Raw genomic sequence first — 23,349 nt, 5'->3', positions numbered from 1 at the left:
AACCTCTCACTTCATGTCCCAGCCCAGACCCAGCTTTGTGGTGCTACATGTATAACTAAATGTGTAACTCTCCCTGGTGTACCTGTGGACTGGTTCATTAGGCTAATGCCACTGTGTACACACTTTCTGGTGCTTATTAGTGATAAACATTGATAGGGCCCTGGAATGGCAGTCTGGAGACCTGGGTTCTGTTCCTGGCTCTGCTACTGAGCTGCTCTGTGGCCTTGAACAACTCAGTTTGCTGCTGTGCCTCAGTTTTCCCACCTGTCTGATGAGGACAATGGGGACTCTCCTGCCTTTGAGACCTACAGATGGAAAGCATTGTCAGAGAGATCATTTGTTCCCCATTCTGAGGGAAATTTTGACTTGTTTCATTCTGAATCAGAACAAAACCAAATTGTGAAATGTTGGAATTCCCGTGGAATAGGAACTCTGTTGTCAGACCAGTGCCAGCTACCTGCAGGCGATGTGAACAGACCCCTGCTTCTTTTCAATTCCCTGAGCCTAGCAGCCCTACATGAGGGGTCAGAGCCCCGGATGGTGCAATTAGTGGAGTTCCATTGAATTTGATGAAGCTAGGCTGATTTATACTAGCTGCTGGTCCCTTATTTTAAAAACTAGGAGCTACAAGTCTGACACACCAAACCAATATATTGTAACTGCTGCCTGCACTCCGGGTTGCAGGCTGTCTCTGACATGCGCTTGTCAGCGAGTAGCTGACCCTGGGCTGGAGGAAGGTGACACTTCCCTTTTGAAGTGCAAAAATGGTTTCTTCTGAGCAGTGGACTGCTGCCAATCCTCTCTTTGAGGCTGCACTTGTTTCCCTGAGTGTTCTTCACCTTGACCTGGGCATTTCTGTGGGAGACGTCCCAGCCCTGCTCACAAACTGGCCAAAACGAAATGGCTGTTCCAGGAGGGCCATTAATCTGCTGCCTGCCTTGCCCTGCCCTTCATTTGTCTTGGCACTGAATCCAAGTTTCCCCTGTGCACCCGCCTCCTGTTTCACACGCACACACCAGGGATGGGGCTGCCAAGGGGGGCCACTGTACTCTGTGCTGGTACAGGAAAGCCCGTATGGAGACCTCGACTGAAAGACTGCAGCAGGCAGCCAGCTCCCACGCTCCCCCTTCATTGGGGGAAAACAGTAATTAACCCTTTAGGGTGTCATCCCACATGGGAAGAGTTCACAGCCTCAGGAATCACCTCCAGCAGGAGTCTCTTCACAATGAAAATCCCCACGGAATATAACAAATTCCAGTTGCTACAAACTAGTAACAGTAGAATCATAGAATATCAGGGTTGGAAGGGACCTCAGGAGGTCATCTAGTCCAACCCCCTGCTCAAAGCAGGACCGATCCCCGACTAAATCATCCCAGCCAGGGCTTTGTCAAGCCTGACCTTAAAAACTTCTAGGGAAGGAGATTCCACCACCTCCCTAGGTAACGCATTCCAGTGTTTCACCACCCTCCTAGTGAAAAAGTTTTTCCTAATATCCAACCTAAAACTCCCCCACTGCAACTTGAGGCCATTACTCCTTGTTCTGTCATCTGCTACCAGTGAGAACAGTCTAGAGCCATCCTCTTTGGAACCCCCTTTCAGATAGTTGAAAGCAGCTATCAAATCCCCCCTCATTCTTCTCTTCCACAGACTAAACAATCCCAGTTCCCTCAGCCTCTCCTCATAACTCATGTGTTCCAGTCCCCTAATCATTTACCTCTCTTCCCAGTTTAGTGTCATCTGCAAACTTGCTGAGGGTGCAATCCACACCATCCTCCAGATCATTAATGAAGATATTGAACAAAACCGGCCCCAGGACCGACCCTTGGGGCACTCCGCTTGATACCGGCTGCCAGCTACACATGGAGCCATTGATCACTACCCGTTGAGCCCAACGATCTAGCCAGCTTTCTATCCACCTTATAGTCCATTCATCCAGCCCATACTTCTTTAACGTGCTGGCAAGAATACTGTGGGAGACCATGTTACAAGCTTTGCTAAAGTCAAGGAATAACACATCCACTGCTTTCCCCTCATCCACAGAACCAGTTATCTCGTCATAGAAGGCAGTTAGATTAGTCAGGCATGACTTGTCCTTGGTGAATCCATGCTGACTGTTCCTGATCACTTTCCTCTCCTCTAAGTGCTTCAGAATTGATTCCTTGAGGACCTGCTCCATGATTTTTCCAGGGACTGAGGTGAGGCTGACTGGCCAGTAGTTCCCAGGATCCTCCTCCTTCCCTTTTTAAAAGATGGGCACTACATTAGCCTTTTTCCATTCATCCGGGACCTCCCCCGATTGGCATGAGTTTTCAAACATAATGGCCAATGGCTCTGCAATCACATCCGCCAACTCCTATAGCACTCTCAGATGCAGCACATCCGTCTCCATGGACTTGTGCTCGTCCAGCTTTTCTAAATAGTCCCGAACCACTTCTTTCTCCACAGAGGGCTGGTCACCTCCTCCCCATGCTGTGCTGCCCAGGGCAGTAGTCTGGGAGCTGATCTTGTTTGTGAAGACAGAGGCAAAAAAAGCATTGAGTACATTAGCTTTTTCCACATCCTCCGTCACTAGGTTGCCTCCATCATTCAGTAAGGGGCCCACACTTTCCTTACTTTCTTCTTGTTGCTAACATACCTGAAGAAACCCTTCTTGTTATTCTTAACATCTCTTGCTAGCTGCAACTCTAGGTGTGATTTGGCCTTCCTGATTTCACTCCTGCATGTCTGAGCAATATTTTTATACTCTTCCCTGGTCATCTGTCCAATCTTCCACTTCTTGTCAGCTTCTTTTTTGTGTTTAAGATCAGCAAGGATTTCACTGTTAAGCCAAGCTGGTCGCCTGCCATATTTACTATTCTTTCTACACATCGGGATGGTTTGTCCCTGTAACCTCAGTAAGGATTCTTTAAAATACAACAAGCTTTCCTGGACTCCTTTCCCCCTCATGTTATTCTCCCAGGGGATCCTGTCCATCAGTTCCCTGAGGGAGTCAAACTCTGCTTTTCTGAAGTCCAGGGTTTGTATTCTGCTGCTCTCCTTTCTTCCTTGTGTCAGGATCCTGAACTCGATCATCTCATGGTCACTGCCTCCCAGGTTCCCATCCACTTTTGCTTCCCCTACTAATTCTTCCCGGTTTGTCAAGAAGATCTCTGCCCCTAGTTGGTTCCTCCAGCACGTGCACCAGGAAATTGTCCCCTACACTTTCCAAAAACTTCCTGGATTGCCTGTGCACCGCTGTATTGGTTTCCCAGCAGATATCAGGGTGATTGAAGTCTCCCATGAGAACCAGGGCCTGCGATCTAGTAACTTCCGTTAATTGCCGGAAGAAAGGCTCGTCCACCTCATACCCCTGGTCTGGTGGTCTATAGAAGACTCCCACCACGACATCACCCTTGTTGCTCACACTTCTAATCTTAATCCAGAGACTCTCAGGTTTTTCTGGAGTTTCATACCAGAGCTCTGAGCAGTAAAGAAGAGCAAGTTGCTAAACAATGTTTGCTGAATAGCAGTAAGCCAGCAAAGTGCTGTCACAATGGCTTATCGGAGCCCAGCGCTACTGAAATAATGATTTCATTAACAGCTTTGAAACTCTCATTTCCGATGCTTTATCAGGTAAACGTTGGTTAATTTAACACTTGGCTGAAGTGCTGTTAACCAAATAATGTTTGGAAAAAAGCAGGCACCTTCCAACTTTGAAACGTTTGGCTTTCCAGTGCTTTGGACTGGGAAAGCAAGTTCTTTCAGGCCAAGCAGGCCTCAGACATGTAGGGGTCCCTGATGGGAAGAGTTATTAACAAGGGGGTCTGTGAGTGAGGCAATGGTTCCATCCATTGACTGGAGATACAGACCAATGATGTTTCCACCAATGCACTGATTTGTAGACTAGATGGTATTCTCAGTTAGTTGTGCTGATTGGTAACTTACTCCAAGAGTAACCCTGGCAGAAATGGGCCCTCAGTTGATATGTACTTAGAGTATGCAGTGTAGTGTTGGCCCCAGGATGTTAGAGAGACAAGGTAGGTCTGATAAACGACATTGCCTCATCCACCTTAGCTCTCCAGTTGCCTTAGAGTGGCAGATTCAGGCCCTTAGTAATCTAAATAATTCAGATTAATTGCAACGATCTTTCTGCTCCTGACAGATGTGTAAATGTCACCTTGTTGAAGAGCCATAGATACACACAGATAGCATTGCTGCATCCAGAAGGATTATATAACAACGGGGGTGGGGGGCACACACTTCATTGTTCATTGCACACACCAAGGACACCCTACTTCCCTCCCAGTCCCCATTGCAGGGGCTCTGTGTGTGTCCCCCTGCTTTCCCCCTGTGCCAGGCGTTCTGTATTCCCCCCTATAGGGAGTCAGGGTGACTTCCCTCCGAACCAGAGGGTAAAGAGCCACCCTCTCAGCCTGAGTGGGCGGGGCCAGACAAAGCTTACGCCAATCCCCGGAAGGGGAGGGGTGGGACAGGAAGTACAAAGGGCGGGGCCCTTTGCCCAGTGAGGAGAGCACCAAGGAGGGAGACAGACACAGGTTGCTGGCTGCTCCCTTGCGATCCTGCTGCCGACACAGGGGAGGCCCTGGGCCAGGAGGAACCTGACCAGGAGGAAGGCCTGTGGCGACCAGGACTGTCAGCCGCTGAGTACCCGGAGGACCTGGAAGGGCCCGGTTGTAGCCCGGGCCAGTGTGAGTCCGACACAGAGTGGGAGCTGGAGCTGCCAGCAGCGGAATACCCGGACAAGCTGGAGGGACCGGAGAGACCCACTTGAGAGACCGGATAGGAAGTAGCCCAGGGGCAGAACTGCTCCGTGGGGTGGATGTGTTTGGTCAGCGGGCGCGGATGGCCCCCCGCTGACCCAGCGGCAGGACCTTCGCCTCCCGCCACCGTCAGAGCCCTGGGCTGGAACACAGTGGAGTTGAGTGGGCCTGCGTTCCCCTACCCCAGCCAACCTGCCTTGGGTAGCAGAACTGTGTGCCACAAACCCATACCGGCGCTCCCCTGCCTGAGGGGTGCGCTGCAGACTCATACCGGCGCTCCCCTGCCTGAGGGGCGTGCTGCAGACTCATACCGGCGCTCCCCTGCCTGAGGGGCGTGCTGCAGACTCATACCAGCACTCCCCTGCCTGAGGGGCGCGCTACAGACTCATACCAGCACTCCCCTGCCTGAGGGGCGCGCTACAGACTCATACCGGCGCTCCCCTGCCTGAGGGGCGCACTACAGACTCATACCGGTGCTTCCCTACCAGTGCTCCCCTGCCTGCGGGGCACGCTACAGACTCATACCGGCGCTTCCCTACCAGCGCTCCCCTGCCTGAGGGGCGCACTACAGACTCGTGCCAGCGCTCCCCTGCCTGAGGGGCGTGCTACAGACTCATACGGGTTTCAGTTGGGTTTCAGGAAAAGGTCTACCCACCGGGCGCCAGACCCCGGGCCGTGGCCCAGGAACTGAAGGACGCAGATACCTGATGGCTCCAACCTGAGCGTCGAACAGCAGCTGAGGTGACGGAACAGGTCATCCTCGAACAATTCGTGCACATCCTCCCGCCCCAGGGGAGGGCTTGGGTGTTGCGGCACCAGCCACAAAGTCTGAGCACGGCCGTCGCGCTTATGGAGGACTTTCTCAAGGCAGAGGCCCCGATAGGACCGGCCGCCCGCCCCCCAAACTCTGGACCCAATGCACAGAAACTTGAAAAGAGGGGGCCCACCTCCCAAACCAACGCACCCCACCGTACCCAACGACCAGATGGCGGCAGGACCGAGTTTTCCCGACGTCTCGAGTCCACACCACTCTCTGGCCCTGGACGTTAACCCGACCACTGGGCCCCAGCCAACTCTGCAGCCCCACTGGTGCCCCCATGCGGCCGGCGCGCCCAGAGGTAGGACCTTGTTTCCGATGTGGCGAGTACGGTCATCTGCAACGGGGCTGTCCTGCGATGGACTGCAACTTTGGCCTGGTGTGCACCGGGGAGCGACGGACCCGTCTGCCCTCCGAGGTCAAACTGACAGCTCCCATGGAAGTCGCCGGGGTCCCCGTGGTGGGTCTAGTTGATTCGGGCTGTGGGCAGACTCTTGTCCGCCAGGCGCTCTTCTCGGACACCAAGCGGACCATTGGGGAAGTACGGATTCAGTGCATCCACGGAGAAGTAAAATCATACCCCACGGTTCGGGTCCCCATCACGGTGAACGGAGCAACTCAGTTAATGAATGTGGTGGTGGCGTCATCCCTCGCCTATCCAGTGATCCTGGGCCGTGACTGGCCAGACTTCGCTGAGGTGCTCCAATCCCTACCCACCAAAGAGACGTTCGAGGGAGCCCCGCCTGAGAGGAAGACAGGACCTGACTCGAGCTCCGACCCTGAGCTGACCCAGGTCTCACCCCCGGGCAGGATGGTCTGGAAATGGCTGGTCCCCCTCCTGACCTGGTGGACTTTAGCTGGGATCAAAGGGAGGACCCTACGCTCCGGTTTGCCTATGAGCAGCTGGCCCGGGTGGTGAGGTCATGGAGGTGCGGCGCATCACCCAATGGCCCAGGTTTGAACTCAACCACGAGAGGCTCTACCGCCTTGACCGAGACCCCCAGGCTCAAGAGGTCCGGACCCAACTCGTGGTCCCCCGCATTCATCGTCGGGCTGTCCTAAAGCTTGCACATGACATCCCGGCTGCCGGCCATTTAGGGCAGGAAAAAATTGTGGCCAGGGTCCTGGCCAGGGTCTTCTGGCCCGGTGTCCACCGTGAGGTGAAGGATTACTGTGTGTCGTGCCCGGACTGCCAACATGCAGCTCCGGCAGGGGTACGGAAGGCCCCCCTGGTCCCTTTACCAGTCGTAGGTGTACCATTTGAGCGGGTAGCAATGGACCTGGTCGGGCCTTTTCCAAAAAATAAGGCGGGCCATCAATACATCCTCGTCCTGATGGACTACGCCACCCACTTCCGCGAGGCTGTCCCCTTAAGAAGTATCACAGCCCGCACTATCACTGCGGAGCTCGTGAAGATCCTTGCATGGGTGGGCCTCCCACGGGAGATACTCACTGATCAAGGGACCAATTTCACATCTAAGCTGTTCCGTCAGGTATGTGCCCTATTGGGGATTAACAAATTGCAGACCTCGGTCTACCATCCCCAGACTGACGGATTGGTCGAACAGTTTAACCAGACCCTGAAGGAAATGTTGCGGCATTTCCCCACCCAGGACCTCTGCCAGTGGGACCAGCTGCTCCCTTCTTTACTACTGGCAATTTGAGAAGTCCCCCAGGCATCCACGAAGTTCTCCCCGTTTGAGCTCCTCTATGGGCGGCGACCCCGCGGGGTGTTGGACCTCTTGAGGGAGACTTGGGAACACAACCCATCTGCAATACAGGGTCTCTTGCAATACGGCTTACAACTGCAGGGGCGGCTGGTGCGGGCGGGCGAGCTCGCCAGGGAGAACTTAAACACAGCCCAAAGAGCCCAGGAGCAGCACTACAATTGGGGCGCCCAGGCTCAATCATTTGGGCCAGGGGACCGAGTACTCCTCCTGCTTCCCTCGGAGGAATCAAAACTTTTTGCCCTCTGGCCGGGTCCGTATGAGGTCTTCTGCCAGGTAGGGCCTGTCACCTACAAAATTCGGCAACCTGGTTGCCGTAAGGAAAAGCAGATTTATCAAGTAAATCTCCTAAAACCCTGGCAGGACCGGGAAGGGCTCCTAGTTGCCCCATATCCCCCCGAACCGGACCTGGGGCCCCAACCGCCCGAGGAGTTGGATAATGGTGAGCCCCAGCTAGTAGAGACACTCACAGTCGAGCAGCAAGAACAGGCACTCTGCTTAGTAAGGGCATTTCCCAAGACATTCACCATGAAACCCGGGCGAACTATGCTCACCTACCATGTGATCCAGACGGAACCCGGGGTGGTGGTCCGAGATCACATTGCCTAGGCGAATGCGGGAGGCCGTAGAGGAGGAAGTCCAGGCGATGTTGGATCTGGGTGTTATTGAGCGCTCCCAGAGTGAGTGGCGGAGCCCCGTCATCCTCGTAAAAAAGCCAGATGGGAGCCAGCGGTTTTGCATTGACTTCCGGAGGGTAAACGCTATTTCAAAATTTGATGCCTATCCAATGCCCCGCGTCGATGAGCTCCTCGACCGGCTCGGGGAGGCCTGTTATATCACCACTTTAGATCTCACCAAGAGGTACTGGCAGATCCCCTTGGATCCCAGGTCCAAGGAGAAGACCGCATTTGCCACCCCTTCAGGGTTATACCATTTCACCCGGATGCCTTTCGGCCTACATGGGGCCCCAGCAACCTTCCAGCGTTTGATGGACCGGGTGTTGCAACCACACACGAAGTACGCTGCGGCCTACCTGGACGATGTGGTCATCTATGGCAATAACTGCGAGGAGCATCTTAACCAAGCACAGCCGGGCTTATGGCCAATCCAAAAAAATGCCGAATCGGGCGGGAGGAAACCACTTACCTGGGGTACACCTTGGGCCAGGGACAGGTCCGCCCCCTCATCGGGAAAGTCCAAGCACTCCAGGAATGTCCGGCGCCGACCATGAAGAGGCAGGTGCGTCAATTCTTGGGCTTAGCTGGTTATTACTGGCGGTTTGTACCCCACTTCGCAAGCATTAGGGCCCCGCTAACGGAGCTCCTGACCAAGGACAATCCCTGCCGGGTGCATTGGTCCAACGAGTGCGAGACGGCCTTTCGAACTATCAAAGAACGGCTGTGTAGCAATCCAGTACTCTTCAGCCCTGACTTTCATCGTGACTTTATCGTTCAGACTGATGCCTCAGGTGTAGGGCTTGGGGCAGTCCTCTCACAGGAGGTGGATGGGGAGGAACACCCTATTGTTTACCTCAGTCGGAAGCTGTTCCCCAGAGAATGCAACTACTCCGTTGTGGAGAAAGAGGCCCTAGCCGTTAAGTGTGCAGTCGATGCTCTCCGCTACTACATCCTCGGGGCCCCCTTTATACTGGTTACGGACCACGCACCCCTGAAGTTGCTTAATAAGATGAAGGACAATAATGCCAGGCTGATGCGGTGTTATCTAGCTCTGCAGCCCTATGCCTTCACGATTCACCATCAGGCGGGACCAGACAACGCCAATGCAGATTTCCTATCCCGCCTCTGAGAGGGTGAGGATGCCAGCTCCGAAGATCGGGAGCTGGATTTGAGGGGTAGGGTATATAGGGAGTAAGGGTGACTTCCCTCTGAACCAGAGGGTAAAGAGCCACCCTCTCAGCCTGAGTGGGCAGGGCCAGACCAAGCTTACGCCAATCCCCGGAAGGGGAGGGGTGGGACAGGAAGTACAAAGGGCGGGGCCCTTTGCCCAGTGAGGAGAGCACCAAGGAGGGAGACAGACACAGGTTGCTGGCTGCTCCCTTGCGATCCTGCTGCCGACACAGGGGAGGCCCTGGGCCAGGAGGAACCTGACCGGGAGGAAGGCCTGTGGCGACCAGGACGGTCAGCCGCTGAGTACCCGGAGGACCTGGAAGGGCCCGGTTGTAGCCCGGGCCAGTGTGAGTCCGACACAGAGTGGGAGCTGGAGCTGCCAGCAGCGGAATACCCGGACGAGCTGGAGGGACCGGAGAGACCCACTTGAGAGACCGGATAGGAAGTAGCCCAGGGGCAGAACTGCTCCGTGGGGTGGATGTGTTTGGTCAGCGGGCGCGGATGGCCCCCCGCTGACCCACTGGCGGGACCTTCACCTCCCGCCACCGTCAGAGCCCTGGGCTGGAACGCAGTGGAGTTGAGTGGGCCTGCGTTCCCTTACCCCAGCCAACCTGCCTTGGGTAGCAGAACTGTGTGCCACAAACCCATACCGGCGCTCCCCTGCCTGAGGGGTGCACTGCAGACTCATACCGGCGCTCCCCTGCCTGAGGGGCGCGCTGCAGACTCCGGCTGGCACACCTTCCCCGCTAATTCCCCAGCACCCGAAAGGTGTGACTAAGGCCTGCCAGTGGGACCATAGCTCTCCATCGCCTCCTAGGGGCTCGGAGGACCAACTGAAACCTTCACACCCCCATACCCTCTTATTCCCTCCTTCCTCCCATTCCAAGGCCTCTTGGTGTTCCTCACCCCCCGCCCCATTTTTATTTATTTTCTTTCTGTCAGAGAGAAGTCATTCATGGTGTCACCATTTTAAATTCAATTGGGATGGACAGAGCTGAGATGGGGGTAGGTATTGCTATACTGGAAGGTGTTAATGGCTCCCATCAACTGGTTCTTAGATCTATAAGCAGTTACATAGGTGGCTGATGTTGTGCTCTGCTAATCAGATGTCAGGAGCGCTAAGTGTCCCCCCCCTTTCCCCTTCCTGGTTCTTCAATTTCACCAAAATCAATAGACTTCTGCCCATTGATACCACGACCATTCCATGCAATTTTGAAGTTGATGAGATGGGGCATTCAAAAGCTCTCTCTTTACAGCCAGACAAACAAAGAAATGCCATCATGTTGAGTGTAAGACCTCACTTTGCATGGCCGATTAGCCCCATCTTGGAATGTAGATTTCTCACAATGCTGCACCAAGGTTACTGTTGGCACACTAGCTCTGATTTTCCTAACTCTTATGACATCAGGCACAGATGACATTAATGTAGGGGTTTGCATATACCTTTACATTGTTTGGGATAGTTCGTATCACAGTTCCCCATGAAGGGGTCAACTCTGCTCCCACTGATGTCACTGCCTCAACAAGCAGTGCCTTCAATCGGTGCAAGCCCTACATCAACCCCTGCTCACCAGAGCTCCCTGTTAGAGAATTGGGATGCTCTAGGAATGGACTGAAGGGCGTATGAAAAACTGAGGTAATCCTAAACCTGGGAGGCCAGGCTACTGGGCAAGGTAGGAGTGTGGTTATAACATAATACTTTACTTTTCTACACTGCCTTCCATCTAAGAAGCTCAGACAGCTCTTCAAACAGTAATAAATTAAAACTCACAATACTTCCATGAGCTCTGTCAGCATTAGCCTCATTTTACAGATGGGGAACTAGAGGCACAGAATAAGGCCCAAACTTCCCACTAGCTTTAGGTGACCAAGTTGAGATGCACATAGGGGCTCATTTTCAAAGGTGTTGAGCATCTGAAGCCCCCAAAGACTAAGACTGTAGCATTATGAGAAAATACTGGACTTGGGCATAAATTGGGCATCCCAAAATCTGTGGCCATGTCTGCAACCACTTGGGACATGTTAATTTGCTAAAGGTCACCAGGAAATCTGTGGCAGAAGCAGAAAGAGAATCCAGATCTTCTGACTCAGTTCACAAAGCCAGCTATTTTGCATTGCTGGGACAATCTACAGTTGGGTTTTTTCTCCAAAGATGCAGTTTTCTGTGCAACTCAGTCCTGTTCATTCCTGCCCTCTAAAGGTTTTCCACCCTCACCTTTTCAGTGCCGGAAGATATCCCTTCTAACACGAATTTGCTGTTAGGTTGGTTCCTCCTCCTGCCCTCTCCCTTTCAGGCTAGCTTACATTCCCCTAACTACTTAAGGATCACTCTGGGCAGCTGGTTTTGAGGTCAGCCCACATGTCTAGGAGGCATCTGTGCTAATGCACACGTCAACAAATAAAGCTTAAGCCGGGGGGGTTGATTTGGCCAACTGAGATCCAAATAAAACGTTAAGGCAAGAGAAAAAGTAAAAGCAATCTGAGCTGAAATTAAACAGCCCGATCTTTGGGCAGAATCTGGTTGTTACTAAGGAGGCAGGAAGGTAGGTGAAGAGGGTATCCTTTTTGAAAGGGGAGAGAGTTTATTTTGCTGTCACATGAGCTGAATGTTCAGCAACCCAGTTGGAAGACAGTGTGAATGAAGATGGTGCAGAATAATATGAATAAATCTTTCAGAGCTCGCTAGTGCCTTCAGGCGTCATTTAACAGCTTACAGGGGGTGGCAATGCCAGAGATGGTGCTCATAGCACTCGTTGCTGAAAGGAGGCACCACAGGGGAAATGGTGTAATATTGCTGGCTGGGGGCAGCGGTGGGCCAGTCCCAGCTTCACCCAGCAGGAGGCATGGTGTGAGACAGTCTTCGAGGCCAGGATGTGCCATTGGAGGTGGTAGGGGAGAGTGTGGTTCTGTGTGTTCTGATGATCTGTTTCCTTCTCCTTAGGCAGACATCACAAAATGTGTGGTGAATACTGATCCCAGCCTTCGCTCCCATTGGCTTGTGGCTGCCATTTGTAGCTTTGGTCACTTCCTGAAGGCCATCTTCTTTGTGCTGTTACCAGAGAGATGATTCCAGTCACCAAATGTGGCCCCAAGCCCCAGCTCCTCCCACACCCAGAAGCAACAATAACCATAGACCTGTCTGATGCTGAAGAAGAGGAAGAGAAGAGAGGCTGGGATCAACAGAAACATTTCTCTCCTCTCCCTTCAGCAGGGAGCAGCTATCCAACTGTAAACATCCTTTCCTCTGTGACAGGAGGATCCAGAGTAATCCTTTGAAGCCCTTGTTTTTCCCAGGGCAGACTGATGGGCTAATCTCTTACTAGTGTGTGATATGGATATTCATACGTGTATTTATTTTCTGGTCATGTCACACAGTTGCACTTCTGTACCAGGGGGACATGGAGATGGTATCAGAGGGAAAAATGTGCCCCTCACTTGAAAAATGGATTGTCCCTTTAAGTCCCCTTTGTTAGGCTCTTCTCAGTATATCAGTGGCTAATGCAGTCTTCAACTTTGTACCCAAGCCTGACCGTTGTGCCCTTGTGCATGGTACATTGTGGTTGAGGGGATACCTTTGTAGGCTGTGAAGTGGTGGATTATTGACTGAGCTGCCCTCTTCAGCTGATGCCCCTGCTAAAGTAATTTACAAACCAGTTGTGACTTTGGGAGTGTAAGGACTACCAGAACAACTCAATCTGGGGGATACAGCATGCTTTAACTGACCAACTTACTGTATTGTAACAAGTAATTGTAAAGGGGACAGCAGGGGCAGAGACTGTTTAGAAATCAATCAGTGTGATTTACACAGGTGAACAAAATGATGGGAGCAAAGCATCACTTCTCACATGACAGCTTTGTCTGAGCATTATAGAAGGAGATTCAGATGGAGCCAAAGAACAAGAGCATGTAAGTACAATGTGGGGTGGGGGGAATGTGGAGAAAAGTCACAAGTGAGCAGCATGATGTGAGTGGGAAAAACTGTATTGAGTGTGACAAATGTTTCTCCTTTAGCAAATTATAAATTCTGACTTGCAATTTTCTCTTGTGGTAGATAATAAAAATAGATGGAGTTTGGCTTCTGTGAACTAATGTGGTGTTTTTTAAACAAATACAAGAACAGTCTAAAGTGGTGTAGAGAGAGAGAGAGAGACATACACTCAGGTCAGGTCACTGCTGGTGAAAAGGGGTATTTAACATGTTAAAACTACAATTTGCCTTGTCTGCACTGGGATATTAATACATTAGCTGGGTGAAGTAAATGCTGAGCTCCCCTCTGTGGTTTACCCACAGCCAGCTAACCTGTTAAAACTACAGCTTGCCTGGTTCAACTCACATTAGTTAACACATCTTAAAAAATATCTCTGTCTCCAAAGGCATAATGGCTGAGTAGTCTCAGCTGAGCTGCACTGACAACAGATTAGTCCTGGGTCAAGATCCTGCCAGCTGCCTTGCTCCTAAGGTTAGACCTACTCAGAAAACCAGTTTCTCTGGAGTAGGAACATGCATGAATATTGGGGAGGTGGATATTTTTACCCTATATTTATATGGGGAAAAACAGCATTTTCCCTTCTGAAGGTGTGAAAGCTCATGGAGCTTTGGGCTTGAAGAAAGCAAACAGCCTTCTTCTGGCTGCCTCCACATTAATAATAATTAATAATAAAAAAAACAAACAGTAACCCACATCACACCCCTTCTACTGAATCTGCATAAGCCTTGTTTACACTGGAAAGGGTTTGCAGGTAGAACTATACCAGAATCCCTCCCAGTGTAGACATTGCACTCCAGCAAGACTTCTTTTGTCACTACACGTTATACCAATTCCCCCCAGCAAGACATGGACAAAAGGACTTTTTTTGCTGAAATCACGACATGTACACTAGGGTTATTGCCAGCAGAACTGTGTCAGTTAGGGATGTGATTATTTTTTCACATTCCTAACAGGCAGCTATGCCAGCAAAATTTTTAAATGTAGACCTGGCCTAGGATTGTCATAGATCGAGCTAGCTAACACTTCAGGACTGGTCTAAATGTCGTTTTTGTATTGCTAGAACTGTCTGTTCAGAAGTAGATCTAGTTAAGGCAGTACAATGCCTTAGTGTGAAGACCGTTCTACTGGTATAAAGTGCTTATCAGTATAGCTTATTCTTTAAATGTACAGTAAACTTTGGTTTCTAAACCAAAGAGTTAGAATGGTACAAAATCTGTAGACCAGTTCCACATCACTAGTAATACCTATACTAGCCGCCAGGCTTTATCTCAACTAATTTAGCATATCGTAAAATACAACCTGCCTTTTTTTTGTCTTGACTGGCATTTTAGTCCACGTGTGGGTTAATCAAACTAGCTAACCCAATCCAGTGCTGCACCATTAAATCTTTGTCTAGATTAGGATTTAGAAGCTGCTTTGAATTACAATGCTGCAGGCTACAAATGTGTTGTAAGTAAAGCACTAACACTAAGGGAGAATGCACGAAATTAAGGCACTTGATGAGTTAAATGCACCAATTAAGGCAGTATAACAAAAAGATAAGAACAAACAAACAAACAAGCATTGCTCAAGAGGAATGTGTGTGTGTGTGTGTGTGTGTGGGGGGGGGGTTATATATACAGGCAGCCAGTGATTAAAACAGGAAACACTGCTGATAGTGAAGTGATACAGAAAGGTATTCTACTAATCTTGTTTTGAGAAGAGCTCCAGAAAGGATTTGGGTTTTTTTTGATCACCTGTATCTAAAAATTGCCTTTGTGCGTACAATACATCTTCTATTAAAGTCCATAGAGGGCCCCCGCCATGGGACTATAGGCAGCACTTGCCCCTGCAAGAGGAGTTTTTTTGACAGAGGCAGACATAAGAGGAGCATCTTCTTGGAGAAAGCTGTGAAAATTCACTCTGGGGAGGAAAATCTGGTTTTGCAGTTTATAGGGAATTTGTAAAGGTGGTTTCCCTGAACTCTAATCCTTGAAGTAGTGGACTGTGACTTTACGATCACACTCTTCTCGCATTCCATGCTCCCTAAACCAAGTGCAATGGACCCTCCTGAAAGTGCCACTGTTCGTCATTCACCTAACATTTTAAGCTAGCATCATATTACTTATAGTCTATTTTGTACAGCTGCTGCTAAGTTGGGAATCTCTTACTGGAAAAACTATGCACAATAGGACATGGCAGAGTTATTTTAACCAACAGCTCTCAGGGAATGGCAGAACATGTTCCACAGCAGACTCTCTTCTCTCTTTCTTCTCTGGGACTGGAGGTTTTGGAGCAGTAATAATGCTTATGCAGCTGCTCCTGAGGCCAATGCTATGCAGTTCTTCATACCCCATGCAGTAATGTATGGACAATAATAATTGTTAGTGAAACAGATGTTATACCTGCAGTAGTGCACAACATGGCAGTTATACTGGAATGCCCTGATGCAGCAAGGTGCTTAAATCCTACACTGTTCAAAGAATAATATTTAGGTATGGTGGGGTATTCTTCCTTATTTCTCCTTCCCTATTTAGGGTGGGAAGGTTACTCCTGGTTTCTTGGTTTAAATTTTTTGTGTGTTTTTTAAATGATTGGTAAGGGTACCTACAGTGTTAGGTAATTTCTCCATTTTATTTAGCTTAATAAGAAAAGGAGTAAGTTGTATATATTATTACTATTAATAACTTGCTTTCCATTTAAAACCTGATACTGATAAGTCATAGAATCATAGAGTATCAGGGTTGGAAGGGACCCCAGAAGGTCATCTAGTCCAACCCCCTGCTCGAAGCAGGACCAATTCCCAGTTAAATCATCCCAGCCAGGGCTTTGTCAAGCCTGACCTTAAAAACCTCTAAGGAAGGAGATTCTACCACCTCCCTAGGTAACGCATTCCAGTGTTTCACCACCCTCTTAGTGAAAAAGTTTTTCCTAATATCCAATCTAAACCTCCCCCACTGCAACTTGAGACCATTACTCCTCGTTCTGTCATCTGCTACCATTGAGAACAGTCTAGAGCCAACCTCTTTGGAACCCCCTTTCAGGTAGTTGAAAGCAGCTATCAAATCCTCCCTCATTCTTCACTTCTGCAGGCTAAACAATCCCAGCTCCCTCAGCCTCTCCTCATAACTCATGTGTTCCAGACCCCTAATCATTTTTGTTGCCCTTCGCTGGACTCTCTCCAATTTATCCACATCCTTCTTGTAGTGTGGGGCCCAAAACTGGACACACTACTCCAGATGAGGCCTCACCAATGTCGAATAGAGGGGAACGATCACGTCCCTCGATCTGCTCGCTATGCCCCTACTTATACATCCCAAAATGCCATTGGCCTTCTTGGCAACAAGGGCACACTGCTGACTCATATCCAGCTTCTCGTCCACTGTCACCCCTAGGTCCTTTTCCGCAGAACTGCTGCCTAGCCATTCGGTCCCTAGTCTGTAGCTGTGCATTGGGTTCTTCCATCCTAAGTGCAGGACCCTGCACTTATCCTTATTGAACCTCATCAGATTTCTTTTGGCCCAATCCTCCAATTTGTCTAGGTCCTTCTGTATCCTATCCCTCCCCTCCAGCATATCTACCACTCCTCCCAGTTTAGTATCATCCGCAAATTTGCTGAGAGTGCAATCCACACCATCCTCCAGATCATTTATGAAGATATTGAACAAAACCGGCCCCAGGACCGACCCTTGGGGCACTCCACTTGATACCGGCTGCCAACTAGACATGGAGCCATTGATCACTACCCGTTGAGCCCGACAATCTAGCCAGCTTTCTACCCACCTTATAGTGCATCATCCACCTTATTTGTAAATAATAATAATTAAAAAATTCCACCTTACATTTATCTGTGGTCCTTAGCCAGAAGAGTTTTCTGTGATTCGTGAGCTGGTTGGGAAATGCTTATTCTTCCCCACCCTACATGAAAAGCTGACAAAAATTAAAGTTTTGTTTTGTCAATTTTCTGTACTCTTGATGAAAATCCAAAGCCCAATAATTTTCATTTTTGAAGTCTCTCGATGAAATTCCCAATATTTGGCCAACGGAAATTGTTTTCTAAAAGATGAAGAGCCATTTTCAGTCCAGCATCTTTCAACAGCAATATTTTGACCAGCTCTCATCTTGAGGTGGATTGAACACCTCAGCAGCTGTATGCCACCCTCTAACTAGTAGTGGTTGTAGACTCTGCACGCCCAGCTCCATCAAAGCAGCTAAGAGAGCTAAGCTGACCTTACCTTTTCTACACAGGAGAGAGCTGAGAGTTGCATTATTTTCCCCATTATTAATAATTCAGAAAAACTGAAAAGTAATACAGTTATCAGACCTGCATTTTCATTACTTGGATGAAGCATAGTACAGTGGGACAAGGGAGAAAAAGTTCAGAGCTTATGTAAAATCTTAACTCCAAACTTCCTCACTTTCCCTCCCCCCCCCTTTTTTTTAAAGAAACACTGAAAATCTCAATCTAAGTCTAATTTAAAAAAAATCCTCATGAGAATGTACAAAGCCACTAAGGGATTTGGATGGCCAATTAAAATGAATGAAAACTGTGTCCAAATCCCCTAGATGACTTTGAGAATCTCAGTCTAACAGCATGTTCACACACCTGTCTCAGAATTTTCTTGATTTATAATTTCTTTAAGTTTTTGTTTTTAAACCAAGTATTTATGATCATTGGTATGTAAAAATTTGCTGTAGATGGGTTAGTTTCTTAGAGATGTGGTATGAAGACTGTATGTGCTATTCAATTAAACACAATAAAATGTAGTATTCAAATCTAATACGCTTCTGACAGCATCTATAACCATCTTGAACCCAAGTGGTTTGGCAGATTGAGCTTAAAACCTCACAAAAGAGAGTAACCTCTTTGAATCTGAACATTGTGGCCCCACTTGGTGAACTTTATACAATCCTCCATAACCTGATGGTGTGGTAAATGCTCAAATAAAATCTGTAGGGAACAAACAGCCAGCCTTACCAAAATTAGGCCCATGCCGTATAGCTCATCAAGAAATCTTGAATAAAATTCATTTGAAATGTTTAGGCAAAGTTATAGCTTCCCCTTCATATAAAGTGAGTTACAATTTTTTCAGTCCCATGTCTCAGAAAACTTTGTCTGATCCCTCTTCCCCACACTGAAAAGGTAGTTGTTTCACTATCTTTCAAACTGCCTCACGTGTATTAAGGCTTTAATTTTAGATTCAAATTTATCTCCATTGCACAAAGACCACTGATATTTCTAATATTATATATCAGCTACCATCAAAGGCTGAACCATGAAACCAAGGTCACTGAAAATGCTGCAGAAACTAGTCCCTCATTATTTAAAGCTTCTGGAGCTTTTCTTTATCATGTGCCTGTCAATCTGAGTTTTATTGTGTTCTGCATTTAAACTAGAGAAGGTGTGGCTCTTATCTCTAGAGCTCCCTCCATCCTGTACTGGGAGGGGATTTGTTCTGGGCCTGACCGAAACCCACTGAGGTCAATGGAATGACTCCTAGTGATTCAGATCAGATTCTCTATTGGCTTCATCCTGCTATCTACTCAGCTCCCTCCACTCCCACTGAAGTAAAGGGGGTAAAGGGTATTTGCCACTTCTGGGTGGTTGCTGAGCACCTTGCAGGTTTAGGCCCCAGGGCAGTTCTCTCTGTCCTGCAGTAGGAGGTGTTCTCTCCTAACCTTTAGCGTGTATTGCGTTAGATGGAATGGAGAGTTCTGTCTGTCACACCCTGTACTGCTGCTGCTTTTATCTTCCTGTTTTGTTTTTGTGGCGATCCGTTTAGATCATATAAGAGATTAGAAGGCTGAATCTGCCAGCCCTCCTAACTCACTAGGGAACAGGCCTGAGAAACCCCTTGTTTAATCACTGCCAGAGCAGAGGAATTTACAGCCCCCACAGCAATAAGGTCCAAAGCTACAGCCATAAAAATAAAGGCTTTTTATTTGGTTTTTATATATACGGTTACAGAAACATCTGCATAACATTTCCAACAGCATGTGTAGCTCACCTGCCTCCCCCTCCTGTAATCAGGTGTGAATATGGGTCACCAAGATGGAAGAGTGCTTCTGTCCTTAGGTTCCAGGCTCCGCCTTTTCTGTGGGGAAACCCTACCCTCCTGTTTTTAAGGTGTCACCTTTTTGTAGGTAATGTGAAGGTGCTGAGTCATTGGCTGCGCAGTGGTTGCCATGGAGACGGTCTGTTCTAGTTTCCCATCGGAATTGAGCCTAAATTTTCTGGTAATCTGAGAGGGAAATAAACACACACAGCCCTTTATTTTGTTCTAGTTAGCATTTTTTTTTTTAATAATGTAAACCAACATCTGGGGCTAGAATAAGCTTGGCTCTTATTTCCTTAGCTGAAAGCTACTGGCCCAGCCCTTCTCATGTCTGACAGACTTCCACAGGCAAAATCTTAAGGACTGTTGCAATCCTCCCTTCCCTATGCCTTCAAATAGGTTGGTTTGTTACAGGAGCACCTGGAGAAACTGGGAATAATCACACTCTACCCTCCAATAAAGCAGAGAGCAGCTTTCTCCCCTAAGAGAAAGCACCACTGTCAGAGTGATGGCTGCCACTGTACTGCACAGCTGGGTCCTACACTGAGAACCGTGTACACTAAGAGGGATGCCTGAAGTATAGCTGACAAGATTTGCCACCTCTGGGTGGTTGCTGAGCACCTTGCAGGTTTTAGGCCCCAGGGCAGTTCTCTCTGTCCTGCAGTAGGACCGATGGAAAATAAAATATGCCAGTCATCAAACGGAAACAAACACACTAATAAACAGGCTGTGTGTCAGAGGTTACACATTCTTTAAAAGCATCTCCTGCTGCAGAATAGCAGCAGCCATTAGGGCTTTGGCCATTCTTACCTCATTTCCAGTTTGCTAAATTTCAAATACAAATCACTACCTCTGACGGAAAATGAATGCTCACATAAAGCAAAGCCAAATTCCATCTCTGATGATTATTAGCAGCAAGCTCCAATGTACTCTGTAACAAGCTGGACCTAAATTCTGCAGCATGTTTCCTGAATTCTGCAGCAGCCAGCTGGGGCAGACTGGAAATTATGAAGTAGCTTCATTTAAATGAAAACATTAGGCCTGTAATTAAGAGAGTTAATAATACAATCAGTACAGCAGCTCCTTAGGTTAGTTATTTTGACATCAGATTCACACACTGGCAGCTTTCAGTACATCCAAAAGTTTTGTGTTGACCATGATTAATTGCACTGAAGAAATTATCAGGGGGAAGCTGGATGTTTGGGCAGCTGAGGGGGAAGCAGTCTGGCCCAGCTCCTCAGAAATATTTAAAATCTTAAATTAGAAACCTAAATCCCTTGGAGGAGCTGGGCCTTTGGAATTAAACACATTATCTTCTGCTAAAATGATCAGCAGTGAAATAGTTAATATTGACACTTCACTCATCTCATTTGTAGTGGTGCCGCTGGTGTAATATGGGGTAAGCCACATCAGTGCAGAGCATATATATGGGGACCTGGCACTGCTGTAGCTACACTGCCACAAATATCCCTAGTAAAGACAGGCTTAGATCAGAGATTTAACCCATCGAGTTGAACAGGGCAGTTTACATTTCTCAGAGCTATTGTTTCAGAATGTAAGCAGATGCAGGAAGATGCACTGTATTGGTTTACATCTTCAAGGTACCGTAAAGGCTTCCTTCAAGTCAGTGAGCTACACCAGCATAAAACTGGTGGAAGAGAGTGGAGAATCAGGCCCATCGTTTTGAAAGCTTTGATCCTGGAGCACAATTCTGCAGCAAGAGGTGTAATATATGGAGCTGCAGCTATGGATTATATGGAACCTTGCATAGAAGTGATCATATGACCCCACATATAAGTGCACAGGACTGCCCTGAGTAATCAGCGGTGCCTGAAAGTATCTTGGCATAGACTCCACACGCTCAGCAGTTTGGCCCTTTGACTTATTTCAGTGCAGATTTTCTGCACGTCATCCACAAGATTTGTTTATGTTATTTGGCCCCCGTTGCTCCTTCTCATGGTGAACACAGTCCCAGAGATTAGCGGAAATGAAGTCTCAGGGACTGAGGGAGCTCAGTCTGATAGCTCTGCCAAGTGGTTACATTTAATGCGATCAACTAGTCAAATTTAAAAATTCATTACATGTGGTGCATTCAACTGAAAGGAAGAACGGAAAATGCAAAGGACAGTGTTACAGTCAAAAAGTTTCCCAATGGATCCACAATTTTGGACCATACTGTACAAAATACTTTCCAAAAGATATATATCTTAATGAGATGCTGTTGTCAGCTGTATATATTTATATCTACAGACTCCAAGATTTAGATCAAACTCTTTCTTGCTTTTAAAAACAAACAGCTTGAAAAACATTTGCCCTTCTTCTAATGGCTTTATTTACATTATCATCTCAGAGTGGTTCAGCATTAGAGACACCAAACATAACAGGAACATTTGTTATGATGGAGGCATTGGTTGTGACTCCAGAGTTAGGACTGTGTTGAGATCTGTAGTTAAAGCAGGATGTAATCCTGATATTTCTCTCCTTAAGGATTTAACAATGGGCCCCAATTTAACACACTCTCTTTACTGAGGACAGTGGAATTTTCCATAATTTTTAGAGTCAAATATTCAGGCTCTTTTGCAGAGGAAAGGTTTTTTAAATGATGCCTTTTGTAAATTTGACATTTGACTCTGCCAGTCTCACCATTTTTTATCCCCATCTAGCTAAAGAAGCACAGTCCCCTGAAGCTCCAAACTCCACCCATATGCACACTTTCAAAATACCTTGGACATATGCCACTTTTCAAAAGCGACTCTTTAAAACAAACAGTTATTGCCCTAATTTAAAAAAACCTTACTTATCTCTACCAAGAAAAGTTCAGCTCCATCAGAGAATGGAAGCAGCCAGTAGTAGAGGGGGCAGCTGCCTCTGCAGCAGAACTGTATGTTCCATGTTTCTGACAATGTGGGCTATAATTCCCTCCTGCTCTGTCCTAGTCCCTAGGATTAACAGGGGGCCATAGAAAAGGTGGACTTGGAGGGAGGGTAAGAATGACAATGTAAAAATATACACGTTCTCACAGACACAGAGTTTTCCATTGTGCTCCAAAGGCAGCTGCTCCCTTCAAGAGGATCCTGGTCTGATAGATCTGAGGAAGTCTGTTGGCCTGGGAGTGAGCGGCTGAGGTTTAACAAGTGATAGGGATAATGTGTGCGGGGTAACATACAACATCCATGTTATCATAGGGGTGAGGTGAGCTGTGTTAGGCTGTAGGACTTCTTGCTGCCCATGAAATAGTTATGGACAGGGAGAAAGAAGAAAGAATGAGGCTTTCACAAAAACACTATCATACTGTTAAGACTGCTCAAATGCATTTCCCATCAACACAATTACTAAAAAACAAGACATTCACACAACTTGCATCCCTTAGCACACACTCACCCATGCACATACATGCGCGCACACACACACACACACACACAAAGTAACACATCAACACAGTGCAGCAACACAACAAACCCACTTTCAATTCCATCACAGAACCAATCACAATGTGAACCTCCAGTTCCTGACAGCCACTCATAAGCTGAAGTCCAACCTCCGCCATTTTCCTCTACAGCTAATACACTAGACTTTTCACCAGTACATGTATGTCTATAGGCAATTTATTGTAATCTGTCTGAGGCTGGGGTTTAGCTTGTGCATTTCAGTATGATTGTGAGGAAGTGGTTCTATGTTAGACTGAAAATGTATCTGTTATGGGGCTGTTTGGGCATTTTGATATCTGGGTGGGATGGCATACAGATTGAGGCTGGATGTGAATGCTGGATTAAGTGGTGATTGCCTTGATTTTTATTGCCTGAGCAACCTTAGCAACACAACTGCATTTCCTAACTAATGGAAACGAATGACAATTTGGTGGGGGAGATGATATAACACAGGTTGTACAGGCTGGGCACCACACTGCTTTATCATTCATAATGATCTGTACTTTTCATTGAGAAAACCTCAGTGCACTTTAATAAAGGCAGGAAGTGTTATCTCCAATTTATGGAAGCTGAAGTACAGAAAGGCTTTATGACTTGCCAAGTTCATAAGTCAGATCAGTGGGGCAGCAAGGACTAGACCATCCCTTTTTGATATTGCTAGCATACCGGTGTGTCCTGGGATGAATCAATTATGGGAAACATGAAGCTGCAACTGAAAATTCCTATTCATAGAATCATAGAATATCA

General features: G+C 47.9%; 2 protein-coding genes across 4 annotated transcripts in view; one reads left to right on the top strand and one right to left on the bottom strand.

Moving 5' to 3' along the window:
- BOK (BCL2 family apoptosis regulator BOK) overlaps positions 1-13,236 on the top strand; it is a 50,322-nt gene extending 37,086 nt beyond the window's left edge. The window contains exon 6 of one of the 2 annotated variants that reach the window (XM_048863583.2): positions 12,097-13,236. In XM_048863583.2, the coding sequence (XP_048719540.1) occupies positions 12,097-12,117 (21 nt within the window). In that variant the 3' untranslated portion in view covers positions 12,118-13,236. Of the gene's footprint in view, positions 1-12,092 lie in introns of both variants that reach the window. The other variant, XM_048863582.2, reaches the window with a different exon arrangement.
- Positions 13,237-19,041: 5,805 nt separating this feature from the next.
- The window catches only part of THAP4 (THAP domain containing 4), a 48,683-nt gene continuing 44,375 nt past the window's right edge, over positions 19,042-23,349 (bottom strand). The window contains exon 6 of one of the 2 annotated variants that reach the window (XM_048863560.1): positions 19,042-19,360. In XM_048863560.1, coding sequence (XP_048719517.1) covers positions 19,241-19,360 — 120 coding nt within the window. In that variant the 3' untranslated portion in view covers positions 19,042-19,240. The other variant, XM_075132303.1, reaches the window with a different exon arrangement.

This window comes from Caretta caretta, chromosome 9 (genome assembly GCF_965140235.1).
Source record: "Caretta caretta isolate rCarCar2 chromosome 9, rCarCar1.hap1, whole genome shotgun sequence".
Lineage (NCBI taxonomy): Eukaryota > Metazoa > Chordata > Testudines > Cheloniidae > Caretta > Caretta caretta.
Note: the sequence above shows the minus strand (reverse complement) of the source record. Positions and strands in the feature narration are given on the sequence as shown.